We start from the raw sequence: 15226 nt of genomic DNA, 5'->3' as shown, positions 1-15226 counted from the left end.
ATCAAGCTGCGCACAGGAGCCACGCCCCGCGGCCAGGCGGGAAAAGCGGGCGTCGCGGATGGCGGCGCAGGGCGCAGGGCCGGGGCCAGGGTCGGCGGCGCCGCCCGGGCTGGAGGCGGCCCGGCAGAAGCTGGCGCTGCGGCGGAAGAAGGTGCTGAGCGCCGAGGAGATGGAGCTTTACGAACTGGCGCAGGCGGCGGGCAGCGCCATCGACCCCGATGTGTTCAAGTGAGCGGGGCGGGTGGGGGTCGCAGGCTCAGCCATCGCCCCGACCTCTGCTGTCGGGGTCCACCGGGCCCGTTGGTCGGGAGGAAGCCCCCGTCGTTGTCGGGTCTTCAGGGAGGTGGCCGCCCCGGGCAGGGAGGGCTCACCGGCCCCGCGTCTGTCCCCGCCAGGATCCTGGTGGACCTACTGAAGCTGAACGTGGCCCCCCTCGCCGTCTTCCAGATGCTCAAGTCCATGTGTGCCGGGCAGAGGCTGGCGAACGAGCCCCAGGACCCTGCAGCCGTGTCTCTGCCCACGTCCAGCGAGCCTGAGACCCGAGGTCAGAGCCGGGTCCGCTGTCCCTGCCCCAGTGGCGGAGGTGCCAGGCGGGGAGGGGGCAGGCGCGGCACAGCAACGGTGTGGCCCTGAGTGGCCAGGCCTGTGTGTGGGGTCATGGCCCAGCACCTGCAGGGCCCATCCTTGGGCTCTGCCTCGGGCCTCGCTGCTAGCCTTAGCAGGCACATACCGGTCAGGTGAGCACAGAATACATGCCCCAGGGTGGTCCAGGCGGGCTAGGGCTCTTCCTCTCGGCCCCCTCCCCACCTCTTCACTCAGGCCTTCATCCCACAAAGTCGGGAATCAAGACAGTTTGGGGCTGAGTGCTGTGGCTCCCGCCCATAATCCCAGCACTTTTGGAGGCTACAACGGGAGGCTCGTTAGAGGCCATGAGTTTGAGTGCAGTCTGGGTGACAGGGTGAGATCATGTCTTTAAATATGCTTTTTAAGAGACAGTCTCGGTCCCTGTCCTGCGGCATTAAAGCCTCCAGGGAAGTGCCCAAGGAGCAGGGCAGGCAGAGGTCTTCCTGCCACCCCCTGCCTGTACCCCTCCTGGGCCCATTTCCTGTGCAGGGACTTGGGCAGCCTGGCCAGCTTCCCTCTGAGGATTGCAGGAAGGGAGTCAGACACAGAACTCCCAGGGTGCAGAGGCCTGCAGGGTCTCCTCCCTCTCCAGCGTGGTGCCTGGGCTTAGCAAATACTGGGGCTCAAAGTGTCATGGTGGAGCCTCAGAGCCTGCTCATCCCTGCTGCATGTTGCTGCTGCTTCCGACAGCTCTCTGAAATTCAGCAGAACCTCCCAGGCCAGTGGAAGGAGGCCCAGAGTTGGCGCCCTGCCTGGAAGGAGGACACCCGCACAGGCATTCTGCGAAGGGGTGGAGAGCAGGCTGCCTTCATGGGGGTGTGCCCCAGGGCCTGGGCTCCCAGGCCTCCTGCCCGGGGAAGGCCCAGGCACCTGCGTGCTGGCTTCCTCACTGACCCGCGCTCTGTCTGCTCTCTTTGTGTCTCTCTCTGACCTCCAGAGGCCTCCTTTCTCTCTGCCAGGAACAGTAGCCCCCCTGGGAGGCCCTCCTTTTCCTCCGGCCTGCAGCCTGCGGCCTCTCCGGTTCTGCTCCACAGCCTGGCTGCCACACACTCGCCTCTCTCTCCAGGCCCCCCGGGTTCCCTCCGCCTCTCTTGCTGCCTGTTCTCTCCTTTTGCAGGTTGCGTTTATTGGCTTATCTTGGGGGGTTGGTGCTCTCCCTTGTTTCCATGGAAACTGCCTGGGCCCAAGAGGCAGCTTTGAGCTGCAAGGGCAGGACCAGGCAGGACACTGTTGCCCTGCCACTAAGCAACAGGGTTTATTAGTGACACGGTGTGGCAGTCTCTAGACCCCACAGTCGGGCTGGCATCCGGGGATGGTACTAACACTCCAGGGTAGGCCAGCCAGTCGAGGGGTGGTGTGCTGTGCCGGAGAGCACAGCCCGAGGTGTGACAAACACCTTGGCCTCTTGGAAGCTGTCTCCTCTCTGGACAGGAAGTCTGGGGGCTGAAGCAGAGGCTCCCACCTTCCCCCAGTCTCCTGGGCAGCACCACATGGATGTCATGTACTGGTCCCATGGCCACACTCCAGCACTCAGCCCCTTTGCCCATCTCACTCCTGAGTTGGGGGTGCTTTCCAGGTGTCACCAGGTGTGATGAGGCTAGGGGCCCAGAGCCAGGGGCCTGTGAGAGCCCAGGGGTCTCTGATCGCACCTCCTGCATGCGCCTCCCCACAGTGCCCACCTCTCTGACAGTCTGATCTCAGGCTCAAGGGAGGATGGGGAGGGGCTGAGGGGCAAGCTGGAGTAGGAGTGCACAGACTGCAGGCTAAGATGAGCAATCGAGGGACAAGTTTCCAGCAGGAGGGAGAAACTGGGAACAGAGGCCTTGTCACTCCAGGGGATGCTGCTGCTCACTCAGGGCATCTGGGTGCCAGGCCCAGCTCTCACTGCAGAGGGTGTGGCAGGGAAGTGAGATGGTCACACTCAGTCCAGTGAGAGGCCGTGAGGAAAATCATTAGCGAGGCCGGTGTGTTGGCTCACAACAGCACTTTGGAAAGTCAAGGCAGGTGGATCCCTTGAGCTCAGGAGTTCAGGACCAAACTGGACAACACAGGAAGACCCCATCTCTACAAAAAACACAAAAACTCACCAGGCAGGTGTGGGGGTATCTGTCTGTATTCCCAGCTACTTGGGAGGCTGAGGTGGGAGGATCACCTGGGCCTAAGGGGATTGCTGCAGTGAGCCGAGATCACGTGACTGCACTCCAACCTGGGTAACAGCAAGACCCTGTCTAAAAAAAAAAAAAAAAAAAACCTGCCAGCAGTGGAGATGGGAGAGGAGGCTTCCGAGCCTAGAGAGCAGCACAGGTTACACGGGGCAGGGCAGGAGGGGTCGACAGGGCCCCAGGCCTGTGAGCTGGGTGGTGGGAGGGACTGGTGAGGCAGAGTGCTATCCAAACAGGCCCGGGGCGGGAGGAAGGAGGTGGAGGGGCACAATCAAGATGTATGTGGGGGTTGTGGCACTAGGATGCAGGCAGAGAGGGTCCAGGAGATCAGGGGGTGCCATGTGAGCAAACGGGGGCTCCGAGAGGAGCAGGAGGAAGCCCCTAGCACAGGGACAGGAATGGCCTGGAGTACTGGGCCCCTCAGGGTCATTTGTTCCTCGAGGCTCTGTCCTGGAAGCATAGCCCGGACCTGGCCCTGTAGGCTGGGCAGCAGAAGGCCAGGACATGAGGGCACGGAGTCCCCATGGGAATGCAGGGGAACCTGAGGAGGAGGTGGAGGGGAATGGGGCCACACCAGGAGTGTGCTGCGGAGTGAGAGGCAGAGGCCACAGATGGAATTGTGAGAGCTCTCTCAGGCCTGTATCTTACAGCATCTGACCACATGGAGCTCCAACTGCCCCGGTAATGGCAGAATCTGGGATAGAGGACATAAGGGGGTTTGTGGGAGTGATGTGGCTAGGGGGCATGGAGGTCACAGATTTCCCTCGGGACTCAGGTGTGGAGTTCCCCAGGCTGCGGGCCAGGCCCACGGGAGCCTGCCTCTGTGAGCTGCAGTGGGTGCCCCAGGTCCTCTGGATGCTTGTCCCCCAGCCATCCAGATGCCCTGCAGGGACCACCACCACCAAGCGCACACATCCCCACAGGGAAAGGGAAACAGAAAATCAGAAGCACAGAGGGCAACGCTTGTGGTGAGGGTCTGGAGTCATTGAGGGAAACATAAATTCAGTCAAGCATATTGTTTAAGTTTAGGGAAACTATACATTTTAAAAGTTGTCTAGAGTATATACGATGATGTTTGGAGTGTGGAAGCCGTGAGTCTTACCTGAGCTGTGCTGCCTGATACAGGAACCATGAGCCACACATGGCAGGCATGGTCATTGCACTGCGTGTGTTATGCACAGCAGATATCAAAGGACTGGTACAGAAGGGAATGCAGAAACCCACTACACTTTAGGAGACCAAGGCAGGTGGATCTGTTGAGTTCAGCAGTTCAAGACTAGCCAGGGCAATACAGTGAGACCCAGTCTCCACAAAAAATACAAAAATTAGCAGGGCCTGGTGGCACACATCTGTAGTTCGAGCTACTTGGGAGGCTGAGGTGGGAGGATTGCTTGAGCCTGGGAGGTCGAAGTTGCAGTGAGCTGTGACTGCACCACTGCACTCCAGTCTGAGTGACAGAGTGAGCTCTGCCTCAAAACGACCCCAATGTGAATGAGGTTAGGCATTGTGGCTTATACCCATAATCCCAGCACTTGGGGAGGCTGAGGCAGGAGGATCATTTGAGACCAGCCTGGGCAACATAGCAAGACCCCATCTCTATAAACCGACAAACCAAAAAAAGAACAAAGGTGAATGCAACATCTCGTGAGTAACTTATGTACTGATTACATATTGAAATAATACGTTGAATATTTTAGATTAAAGTATTTAAGCTGATTTTTTTTTTTTTTTGATACAGAGTATGTGTCAACCAGGCTTGAGTCCAGTGGCACACTCATAGCTCACTGCAGCCTCAACCCCTTGGGCTCACATGATCCACCTCCTCTTGAGTAGCTGGAACTACAGGTGCGCACTACCACACCTGGCTAATTTCCTAATTTTTTGTAGAGATGGAGGTCTCACTATGTTGTCCAAGCTGCTCTCGAGCTCCTGACCTCAAAGGATCCTGCCACGTTGGTCTCCCAAAGTATTAGAATTACAGGCATGAGCCACTGTCCCCTGCTGAGCCAGGCTGTTTTTAATATTCAGTGGTCGTTGACTATTTTGGCACTTAGGAGGGCCCTCCAGGGACCAGGCCCAGGACATCTGTCACCCCACCCTCGCACCCCAACCTCCAGCCACACTTGGTTCAACCCGACTGCCTAGCCCATCCGACTCCCTCCTCCTCAGGGAGCAGGGCTAAGCAAAGCTGGTTTTCTCACTGCAAGGCGCTGCAGGCCATTCTCCTTTTGGCCCTTCTTGTCCTTCATAAGGTAAAGAGCCTTGAACAGGGCTCCCCATCAGCCCTGAGAGCATGCAATTCCTGAAGATTTCCAAGTTTTTCTTAACATCAGGTATGGCTTAGAGTTACGTTGGTTTCATATTTCCAGGGCTTGTCCACCCTGTCAGATTGAAAGATAAGCATTATTAGCCAGGTGTGGCCCCATGCTTGTAGTCCCAGCGACTCCGGAGGCTGAGGCAGAAGGATCCCTTGAGGCCGTGAGTTTGAGACAGCAATAAACTGTGATTGCATCACAGCACTGTAGCCCAGGTGACAGAGCAAGAGTCAGTCTCTAAACACACCCCCAACACACACACACACACACACACACACACACAAATCATATCATTATTTGTTCTTTTCTACTTCCCTCTCATCCTTGTTTCCAGAAGGGACCGTGTCATTACTGAGGGGAGGAGAGGAAGCTCAGATGGCACAGGCTGAAGGGAAGCTGGCTCTGAGTCAGGCCCAGATCTGGGAGCTGCTGTGTTGGGTGCTGTGGGGAGCAAGGCGTTAGTTACCCTGAGAGCGCATGGGCTCCTGAGCACCCAGGTTAGGACACGGCTACAAATCTGACTCTGTAGTCAGATGTGATCTGGCGCAGAGGGACTGTGGCCTCAGAGAAGGATGCTGGCCCAGTATGGGAGCTGCTGCAGGGTGGCAGGGCCCGTTTACTCATGGAAGACAGACTCCTCACCCCCAACCAATCAGTGGGGACTAGGATAATGGCAGTTTGTACTAAAGGAGATTCGTGGTGACCTAACGTTCTCTGCTTTGTGCCTTTTTCACAAGTCACTGCTGGGCTGAGGTGGCCAAACATCACCCACCACGTGTTCCTGGCTGCACCCCTCCTTGGCTCAGGGCAGCCCTGACTCCATCTTTGTTGAGTCAAGTGCACCAAGCTGACAGAGTTCCCAGCGTGACACCGGTGTCACCCTCACCACCCACCAGGCAGGAATGAGCACAGCTCTCATTCTCTGAGGAAGAACTCCCGGAAACTCAAGGAGAGCCACCCTATCCCTGCAGGGCATGGGGAGAATTTTGTGGTATTAGTCTGGAAAGGGAGCTGGAGGTGCCTCTGGAAGAGCCAGGGTCCACGGTGTCTCAGACACAGGAGTCTTCACTTGTTCAAAGTGACAAATGGTGAAACAGAAGTGACCTAACGGGTGCCTAGACACCCAGTTGCATCTTTTCTCTAAGAACGCGGTTTCCCATTGCAGGCTGTTTGCATTTGATAAGAGGCCAGGGAAGGACCAGGATTGAGGTTAGGTGTTCTGTTAGCTGGACCTTTGTCTGGAGTCACCCTAAAACTGGTGGCACGGGCGTTCTCGCAATGGACTGCCCCAAACCTTCCCAGGATTAAGCTAGCTAATGCCAGGGTGGTTAGTCCTAAGATTTTGTTAGGGAACTTGCATGCGGAGGGGGGCTGCAGTGTGGCCTCCTGAGGCACAGCCCGGAAAGAGGTTCTGCCTAGGCACGGCTGCAGTGTGCAGTTAGGAGTTTGGCCGGGGTGGGGCCGGTTTCCACATGCTTAGCCACATGTCAGATCTTTCAGTGTTTCACACAACAACCTAAACATGTTTATCAGTGTCTGGGAAGAAGCAAACCCCAGCCAGAGTTTGAGCCTGCAAGGGGAACATGTAGCTGATTAGGTCAGCGTGGTCGAGGCACTCCCTGGGTCCGAAAAAAGGAAAAGGTGGGGGGACAAAATGGGGGACCCTGCACTGAGTTGGGCAGGGGACACATACCCTGGTTAGAGCCCATGGGGCAGAACCAGCCAGGCCGGAGCTGGGGAGAGCCCTGGCCAAGGCGCTTCACATGGGGGGCTGTGACCCCACGGGCAAGCCTAATACCCGGGCACATTTGTCCCCTAGAGGGTCCTCTCAGTCAGTCTTGCTGCTGCTGTCAACACCCTGAGCCCATGGAAGTCCCTCCCATTAAAACAAAGCTCTGGCCCAAGTGTGGTTGCAGATCTTTCTTGGCTGTCTTCACCAAAGAAAGTGAAGTAAGCAAATTACAAATCAAAGAAACGGAACCAGTGGTCTTCATCCAAGTGAGACTGGTGGTCAGACGGAAAGTCTCAAAGCATTCAGACTGCAGCAGTAACCCTGTCAGGGAATCTGGCTAAACCCGAGAGCAAGAGGCTTGACCACTATTTGCAGAACACTTGGGTAGGAAGCAAACAATGTAAGAGCTTCCAGACTAAAAACCAGAAACCTGATTCTAGGACTTGGTGACTGGAATACTTTCTGCCTGTCACTGCCTAGCGCAGCTCAGATGTACGGTCCAATGTGAACACACCTGGAGGATGAGGCAGCCAGTCCCTGCTGCTGCTGCTACTGCTGCTGCCAGCACCCTCAGGGCAGACCACGTTTGCTGCCCAGGCCAGGTGTGGACCGGATGTGCCTACCTTTCCCTAGATGGACCCGTGGCTGTCCTTTCAAAACGTTCCCTTGGCAGTTAGCTGCTTGCATGGATTCCCTTCTGGGACACATCCTAAAGGGTGCCCTGTGTACTGCCAAGGGCTTATGGGGCATGGCCTGTCTTGATCAGTTCTGAGCCTCAGGACTCAGGGCTGATGCAGGGCCTCTAGGTGAAGTAGCTTTGACAGAAATGTGTAAACATAAATGTTTAAGGAGCACGAGTACAGCACGTGCTGCAGTTATGGGGCTCACCCATTTCTAATTGTGCTTTATGTCTCCTCAGGGAGAAACAAAGGCAGCACTGCCCTTGGGGGAGCGCTGGCCCTGGCAGAACGCAGCAGCCGCGAAGGATCCAGCCAGAGGATGCCGCGCCAGCCCAGCGCTACAAGGCTGCCCAAGGGGGGTGGGCCTGGCAAGAGCCCTACACGTGGCAACACCTAGAATGGGGCAGAGACTTACCACACCACTGTCCCCAGCAAAGGCTATGTGTTAATCTCCTTCAGTCAATAATAAACCTTCCTGAGATTCAGAGGGTCAGACCTGCTCTATTGTTTTTTGACAATATTAAGGCACAGACTTAGAAAAAGTTTTCTGTTCCTGTCCCGATTGTACCACAGGTGAACTAACTAGGTCCCTTCACCATGAACTTCCTGGACTTGGATTTTGAAAAAAGGTGTCTGGATTACCAGGTCTTCTATAAATAGGTGTCAACAAGCTTCATTTGAAATGAAATGTGGGAGGTTTTCTAAGACGATCGAGTGCTGAGGGGCAGGGAGGCTGTGTGTGTACACATGGAAGGCGAGCACTGCCTTCCAGGTTATCGTGGAGCACTGGGTCACCATGAGTGTTGTGACCTTCTGCAAATGCTTTGCAGAACTCAGTTGACACTCCCCACTTCTAAAATGTCCTGACGTTGCACATTTGACCCACAGATTTAGGGATTTAGTGGACAAGCCCCATCCACACACTCAAACACTTCTTGTCTCTTTTTAGCCAGCAAAACCCATAAAGAAGCCCAAAAAACTGCCAAGTCAGTTGAAAACCCTGACTGCTTTCCTAGAATTTAGGAAATCTACACATTGAAAATTTGGCTTTGAAGAAACACTGGTTTCCTTAGGTTAAGTTACTTCTGTGGCAGCTCCTTAAGTATGTACGGTTCTGCTGCGCCCAGCCCCACACACCAGAAGGGCAGGTTGGCACCCCACCGCTCCCCATGCAGGCTCTGGGGTCCCACCCGCTCCTGTAGGCAGCGGTAAGCAGCACAGCACACAGAGGTCTTGATTTTAGACAGAACCTTTATTTGCAAACAACTTGAAAGCAGCCATCCTGGGGGCGGCAGGGGAGAACCCACCACACCCTCCCCTCAGTATTCTTCGCCTTCTTCAGCCTCAGCCTCCACGGAATCCACGCCCACCTCTTCATAATCCTTCTCCAGAGCTGCCAGGTCCTCGCGGGCCTCGGAGAACTCCCCCTCCTCCATGCCTTCCCCCACGTACCAGTGCACAAAGGCCCGCTTGGCATACATGAGGTCGAACTTATGGTCCAGGCGGGCCCAGGCCTCCGCGATGGCCGTGGTGTTGCTCAGCATGCACACAGCCCGCTGCACCTTGGCCAGGTCCCCTCCAGGGACCACCGTGGGGGGCTGGTAGTTAATGCCAACCTGCCAGAGAAGGGGAAGAAAGCAGTCTGTGAAGCTTATATCAAACCTAGAAATAGTAGCTATTTTTCCTCAAACAGAAGACACCCTGTAGGTGACCAGGAGAATGCTCAGTTCACCTCACAAATGTCACTAAGCCCTTCTCTGTGACAGGCAGGGTGATAGTTCCAGACAAATAGAAAGGAATCTTGGAGGTAGCTACCTTGGCGGGATCCCAAGCTACCTGAAGGCTGTGTCCTAGCAACTGTGACGTGATAGGTGCCAAGGTGAGGAGTCTTCCCTCTGAAAATGTATACTGCTTGTCTTCTTTGTAGATTACGATGAAATTCTGTAGCTAAACTTTCCACCCAGAGACATTCAGAGTACACAAATCTTCCTCAAGATATCATGGGGAACATCACACCCACCAAACAAGCCACTGTCGCTATGCAAAGGTAGCAGATCATGGGTCAAGAGTCATATGAATGCTGCTACCACAGTAGCAGGAAATGGTCCGTATGCCTGCTTATGTAGGGGGCGACATTCCAAGGTGGGGACCAAAAGGGAGGCATTTCAAGTTTCAGAACTTGGGAATAACATGACCTGAGGTCCTGGCAGCAGTGCACAGGGTCAACTAGAGCAGGGGTCAACAAGTTCTGTCAATGACAAGACCAGGCCAGGTGTGGTGGCTGAAGCCTGTAACCCCAGCACTTTAGAAAACTGAGGAGGCCAGATCACTTTAGACCAGGAGTTTGAGACCACCCTGGCCAACATGGAAAAACCTCATCTCTATCAAAAATACAAATATTGGCTGGGCATGATGGCTCTTACCTGTAATCTAGCACTCTGGGAGGCTGAGGCAGGTGGATCACCTGAGGCCAGGAGTTCAAGATCAGCCTAGCCAACATGGCAAAACCCTGTCTCTACTCAAAATACAAAAATTAGCCAGGCATGGTGGCAGGCACCTGTAATTCCAGCTACTTAAGAGGCTGAGGCAGGAGAATCGCTGGTACCCAAGAAGCAGAGGTTGTAGTAAGCAGAGATCATGCCACTGCACTCCAGCCTAGGTAACAGCATAAGACTCTGTCTCAAAAAAAAAAAAGAGAAGATCATAGTACAAATTCTAGGCCTTACAGGCCACATGACTGTCACACCTATCCCACTCTGCTATTGAATAGCAAAATCAGTCTGCAAATGAAGGGGTGTGGTGGCTGTGTTCAGATAAAACCTTACTTAACAAAATTAAGCAGCTAGTGGTAACCCCTGAAGGAGAGGAAGAGAGGCCGAGAGTAAGAAATCCCCGTCAGAGCCAAGTACAGGGGTCTCCCCAGAAGCAGTGGGGGTCTAAGCTAGAGGCGGCAAGGAAACATAGCACAAGGCTGCACATGTCCAACAGAGAAAAATGTGACCAGATTTAGTGACCAACTACTGGAAAACCTGAAAGGGGACAGCAAAGTTTCTTTCATGTCAGTGGAAGGTAGGGACGGATTTTGTATCTGAGGCAAACCCAGGCCAAAATTACTAGCTTCTCAGGAAAGAAAGACGGTGCTGGGTGTTTTTTTCAGACAGGGTCTTGCTCTGTCACACAAACACTGGTGGGATCTCAGTTCATGGCAACCTCTGCCCCTCAGGCTCCAGTGATACTCCCACCTCAGCCTCCTGAGTAGCCAGGACCACAGGTGCAAACCACCACACCTGGCTAATTTTTTGTATTTTTGTTAGAGACAGAGTCTCGTCCCATTGCCCAGGCTGGTCTCGAACTCCTGAGTTCAAGCAGTCTGCCTTGGCCTCCCAAAGAGCAGGAATTACAGGTGTGAACTACCGAGCCTGTTGCTGTTTTCATCAAAAAGATTCATTCTTTCTTTAAATCAATAATTCATTCACTCTTTCTAAATCAAACACTCCATAAGACAGTGCAGTGAAGGACTTAGTGAAGCAGTTTATAGTAATGCTCAAGTTAAAATAAAATACATACGCCATCCATGTGATTCCTCAAAATGCCCATAAAATTCGTACTAAGCTCCACCTATCTTTTCCACATGAATTCTACCACCCAAGAAAGGGACACAAACATCCTTCAGAAAATATATTATAAAAAAAATATGCTGTCTCATGCCTGTAATCCTAGCACCTTGGGAGGTTGAGGTGAGTGGATCGCTGGAGCCCAGGGGTCTGAGGCCCGCTGGGCAACACAGTGAGGCCCTGTCTCCACAAAAAATACAAAAATTAGGTGGGTGTGGTGGTGTACACATGTGGTCCCAAGGTACTTGGGATACTGAGGTGGCAAGATCACCTGAGCCCAGGAGGTTGAAGGTACAGCAAGCTGTGATCATGACGCTGTACTCCAGTCTGAGACTGAGATTCTGACTCAAAGCAATAAATAAATATGGCCAAGTGCAGTGGCTTGTGCCTATAATCCCAGCACTTTGGGAGGCCAAGGTGGGCGGATCACTTGAGACCACGAGTTTGAGACCAGCCTGGCCAACATGGCAAAACACCATCCCTACTAAAAATACAAAAGTTAGCCAGGCATGGTGTGCATGTCTGTGGTCCTAGCTACGCGGGAAGCTGAGGTGAGAGAATTGCTTGAGCCTGGGAGGCAGAGGTTGCAGTGAACGAAGATCACACTACGGTATTCCAACCTGGGGGACAAAGTGAGACCCTGTCTCGAAAAATAAATAAATAAAGATTGCAATAGAATGTATAGTGTGATGACTCAGAAAGAGAGTTCAAAAGACATCAACAGGCCAGGTGCTGTGGCTCATGTCTGTAAACCCAGCACTCTGGGAGGCTGAGGAGGGCCAATCACCTGAGGTCAGGAGTTCCAAGACCAGCCTGGCCAACAGACAACACCCCGTCTATACTAAACACACAAAAATTATCCAGGCATGGTGGCGCATGCCTGTAATCCCAGCTACTTGAGACAGTGAGGCAGAAAAATTGCTTGAACCCAGGAGGTGGAGGTTGCAGTGAGCCGATATCACACCATTGCACTCCAGCCCAGGCAACAGAGCGAGATTCTATCTCAGAAAAAAAAGACATCACTGAATCAATGATTACTCTGGTTCACTAATTTGTGCCCATGTGCCTAGCCCATGGAATAGACATGGTCTCCCCAAAGGATGTGGGCCTTCAGGGGCAGCGTTATTCTGTGCATCTGCTGCTTGCTGAAAGGGGTCCACATGACCCAGTCATACCTTAAATCCGGTCGGGCACCAATCCACAAACTGGATGGTGCGCTTGGTCTTGATGGTGGCGATGGCTGCGTTGACATCTTTTGGGACCACGTCCCCCCTGTACAACATGCAGCAGGCCATGTATTTGCCATGGCGAGGGTCACACTTGACCATCTGATTGGCTGGCTCGAAGCAAGCATTGGTGATCTCGGCCACAGACAGCTGCTCGTGGTAGGCCTTCTCGGCTGAGATGACCGGGGCGTAGGTGGCCAGGGGGAAATGGATGCGAGGGTACGGCACTAGGTTGGTCTGGAATTCCGTCAAGTCCACATTCAGGGCCCCATCGAATCGCAGGGAGGCCGTGATAGAGGACACAATCTGCCCAATCAGACGATTGAGGTTGGTGTACGTGGGCCGCTCAATGTCCAGGTTGCGCCGACATATGTCATAGATGGCTTCGTTGTCGACCATGAAGGCACAGTCAGAATGTTCCAGGGTCGTGTGGGTGGTCAGGATGGAGTTGTAGGGCTCCACCACGGCTGTGGAGACCTGGGGGGCTGGGTAAATGGCAAACTCTAGCTTGGACTTCTTGCCATAATCCACTGAGAGCCGCTCCATGAGCAGAGATGCGAACCCAGAGCCAGTGCCGCCCCCAAAGCTGTGGAAGATGAGGAAGCCCTGCAGTCCCGTGCACAAATCCGCCTAAGAGAAACCAGACAACGTGAGTCAATGTCCGTGGAAGCCATGCCACCAACCTCCACCAAGCCAGGGCCTCTTCTCTTTGCCTCTGATGAGTTGATATGGATTCAAATCATCCATAATGAACACGCGTAACACTTTGAAGCAAAGGAAAGCAGATAAAGATCTACAAACAAATCACAATTACAGACTCGGTAGGACTCAAGATGCTGGTCTAAGTTTCTGTTTGTTTGAGACAGAGTCTCACTTTGTCACCCAGGCTGGAGTGCAGTGGTGCAATCTTGGCTCACTACGACCTCCATGTCCTGGGTTCAAGCAATTCTCCTGCCTCAGCCTTTCAAGTAGCTGGAAGTACAGCTGTGCGCCACCACACCTGGCTAACTTTTGTAGTTTTAGGGTAGACAGGGTTACACCATGTTGGCCAGGCTGGTCTCGCACTCCTGATCTCAGGTGATTCACCCGCCTCAGCCTCCCGAAGTGCTGGGATTGCATGTGTGAGCCACTGCACCCGCAGTGATCCAAGTCTAAGTTCTGATCAAATGACCTTCACTTCACATTCTAAGGCCTACCCTCCCATGCAAGACAATGCCCACCTGAAGCCTTCTCTTCTTACCAGTTTGCGGATCCGGTCCAGGACCAGGTCGACAATCTCCTTGCCGATGGTGTAATGGCCTCTGGCGTAATTATTGGCTGCATCTTCCTTCCCGGTGATCAGCTGTTCCGGGTGGAAGAGCTGCCTGTAGGTCCCTGTGCGCACTTCATCTACAAAAGAAACCGTGTGTGCTGTGAACCTTTAAGGCCTATTCTCACCAAGATGGACACATTCCAGGACTGTTCATTTCTACAAAGTACATGCTGTTCCAAGTACGTGACCTACATGTCATAGGTCAACAGTGGCAGTGTCTGGTAGAAAATGTCTGTATGATAAGCAGATTGCAAGTGCAATTTATGACTCTAGGAAGTTAAACTCAGCCTGCAGTATAAACGATAGCACGACCAGTTGCCAGTGAAAGGCAATAAGCTTCCCCACCCCTACACAGGTAATTCTACAGGTAATTCTGTCCTACATGTAGCTACATCAAAGGCTGTTAAGTTAAAAACTCTTACAAACTGGGCAGTCACCAGGTCAGTGTGACTTCTGCAGGCAGTCCCATCAGGGCACCCTGTGTGGCCAGGGTGTCACAGGCTTTCAGGTGACACTGTCATCTCCTTTGGTGTGGGGGGCACTGAAAGGTGCTTTGTAGTGCTCCTTGGCCTCTTGGAAACTACCTCAGGCTTCTAATCTGAAGGAAGCAAATGACTGTTCTGTACTTACCTTCTGTGCCTAAGATGCAGGTCAAGACTCTCGTGAACCAGCGTAAGAGAGTGCCTAGCATTCGGGAGGAAACCAGTGCCGCTGCACTCTGCAGGCAGGGCCGCCTAAGCAGGGCTGAGGCAGCCACGAGGGAATCTCTCCACAGCCTATCTTACTGCTGGCAAAGCAGCTTTTTGCTGTACGTCAGGTGTTCCTAAATAAGGAGCCGAGTCTCACAGAGATTTTGATCACAAACCTTTCCGTTTATCCCCTAAAACCGCCATAGGCATACACTTGTCTATTCCATCCTTTCTGCAGGGGAATTCAAAGGAGCCCACATGGGGCTTTACCAGTGCTCTCCCACTCTCCCAGGAAAGCTGCCATCCAGTGCCAGGGCACCTACCGACCACGGTGGGCTCCAGGTCTACAAACACTGCTCTGGGCACGTGCTTGCCAGCCCCAGTCTCACTGAAGAACGTGTTGAAGGAGTCGTCCCCGCCACCGATGGTTTTATCACTTGGCATCTGACCATCGGGCTGAATTCCATGTTCAAGGCAGTACAGTTCCCAGCAGGCATTGCCGATCTGGACACCTGCCTGCCCCACGTGGATAGAGATACACTCGCGCTGTGAACCGGAACAGAAAAGTGAGCCCATTGATTTCAAGGCAACGTGAAACTATATGGTATGCGAAATACTCTAATTTAATTTTTGTATAGTGTTTCAGTGTCTGGTGCTTTCACAATTGATATTTCGTAGAAGGGTTAGGCGACTGACCCCGTTATCCCCGTGAAAACTAACTTGCTTTAAACCATCCTAGCTACTAAGTTCTAGAGGTAGCCCTAGAACCTGTTTGCCACTACAGAAAAATTAAGTTATTTTAAAACTTAGAAGCCATGTAATGGCAATAATCAACCCCACATTATAGCCAGTCACAGTAATTCTCTGAAGAA

General features: G+C 53.3%; 2 protein-coding genes across 4 annotated transcripts; one reads left to right on the top strand and one right to left on the bottom strand.

The window, feature by feature from the left end:
* LOC120368087 (mitotic-spindle organizing protein 2B) lies at positions 1-8065 on the top strand. Of its 3 annotated transcripts, XM_074399779.1 has the most exons (4): positions 4-228; positions 396-544; positions 1562-1741; positions 7753-7998. In XM_074399779.1, exons 1-4 carry the CDS (start codon positions 59-61, stop codon positions 7908-7910), a joined length of 657 nt encoding a protein of 218 aa, XP_074255880.1. In that variant the 5' UTR covers positions 4-58; the 3' UTR covers positions 7911-7998. The 3 variants fall into 3 exon arrangements, with proteins under 3 accessions (XP_074255881.1, XP_074255880.1, XP_039335897.2); XM_039479963.2 differs by lacking the exon at positions 1562-1741 and having other exon boundaries at positions 9-228; XM_074399780.1 differs by lacking the exons at positions 396-544; positions 1562-1741 and having other exon boundaries at positions 1-228; positions 7753-8065.
* Positions 8066-8746: 681 nt separating this feature from the next.
* Positions 8747-14900, bottom strand: LOC141584624 (tubulin alpha-3 chain). Its single transcript, XM_074399776.1, has 4 exons — positions 14678-14900; positions 13594-13742; positions 12303-12983; positions 8747-9129 (listed from the first exon to the last, which is right to left on the bottom strand). The coding sequence occupies exons 1-4, from the start codon at positions 14796-14798 to the stop codon at positions 8833-8835; spliced, it is 1248 nt and encodes a 415-aa protein (XP_074255877.1). The 5' UTR covers positions 14799-14900; the 3' UTR covers positions 8747-8832.
* Between the last annotated feature and the right edge of the window lie 326 nt (positions 14901-15226).

The sequence above is a fragment of the Saimiri boliviensis genome, chromosome 5, assembly GCF_048565385.1.
Source record: "Saimiri boliviensis isolate mSaiBol1 chromosome 5, mSaiBol1.pri, whole genome shotgun sequence".
In the NCBI taxonomy this organism is placed as follows: Eukaryota; Metazoa; Chordata; class Mammalia; order Primates; family Cebidae; genus Saimiri; species Saimiri boliviensis.
Note: the sequence above shows the minus strand (reverse complement) of the source record. Positions and strands in the feature narration are given on the sequence as shown.

Coding starts and splice junctions, on each gene's coding strand:
- LOC120368087 (XM_074399779.1), top strand. CDS start 59: ATGGCGGCGCAGGGCGCAGGGCCGGGGCCAGGGTCGGCGGCGCCGCCC. Junction 229..395: donor ATCGACCCCGATGTGTTCAA/GTGAGCGGGGCG, acceptor TGTCCCCGCCAG/GATCCTGGTGGACCTACTGA. Junction 545..1,561: donor CAGCGAGCCTGAGACCCGAG/GTCAGAGCCGGG, acceptor TCTGACCTCCAG/AGGCCTCCTTTCTCTCTGCC.
- LOC141584624 (XM_074399776.1), bottom strand. CDS start 14,798: ATGCCAAGTGATAAAACCATCGGTGGCGGGGACGACTCCTTCAACACG. Junction 12,984..13,593: donor TGGACCGGATCCGCAAACTG/GTAAGAAGAGAA, acceptor GGTTTCTCTTAG/GCGGATTTGTGCACGGGACT. Junction 9,130..12,302: donor GGTGCCCGACCGGATTTAAG/GTATGACTGGGT, acceptor CTTCTCTGGCAG/GTTGGCATTAACTACCAGCC.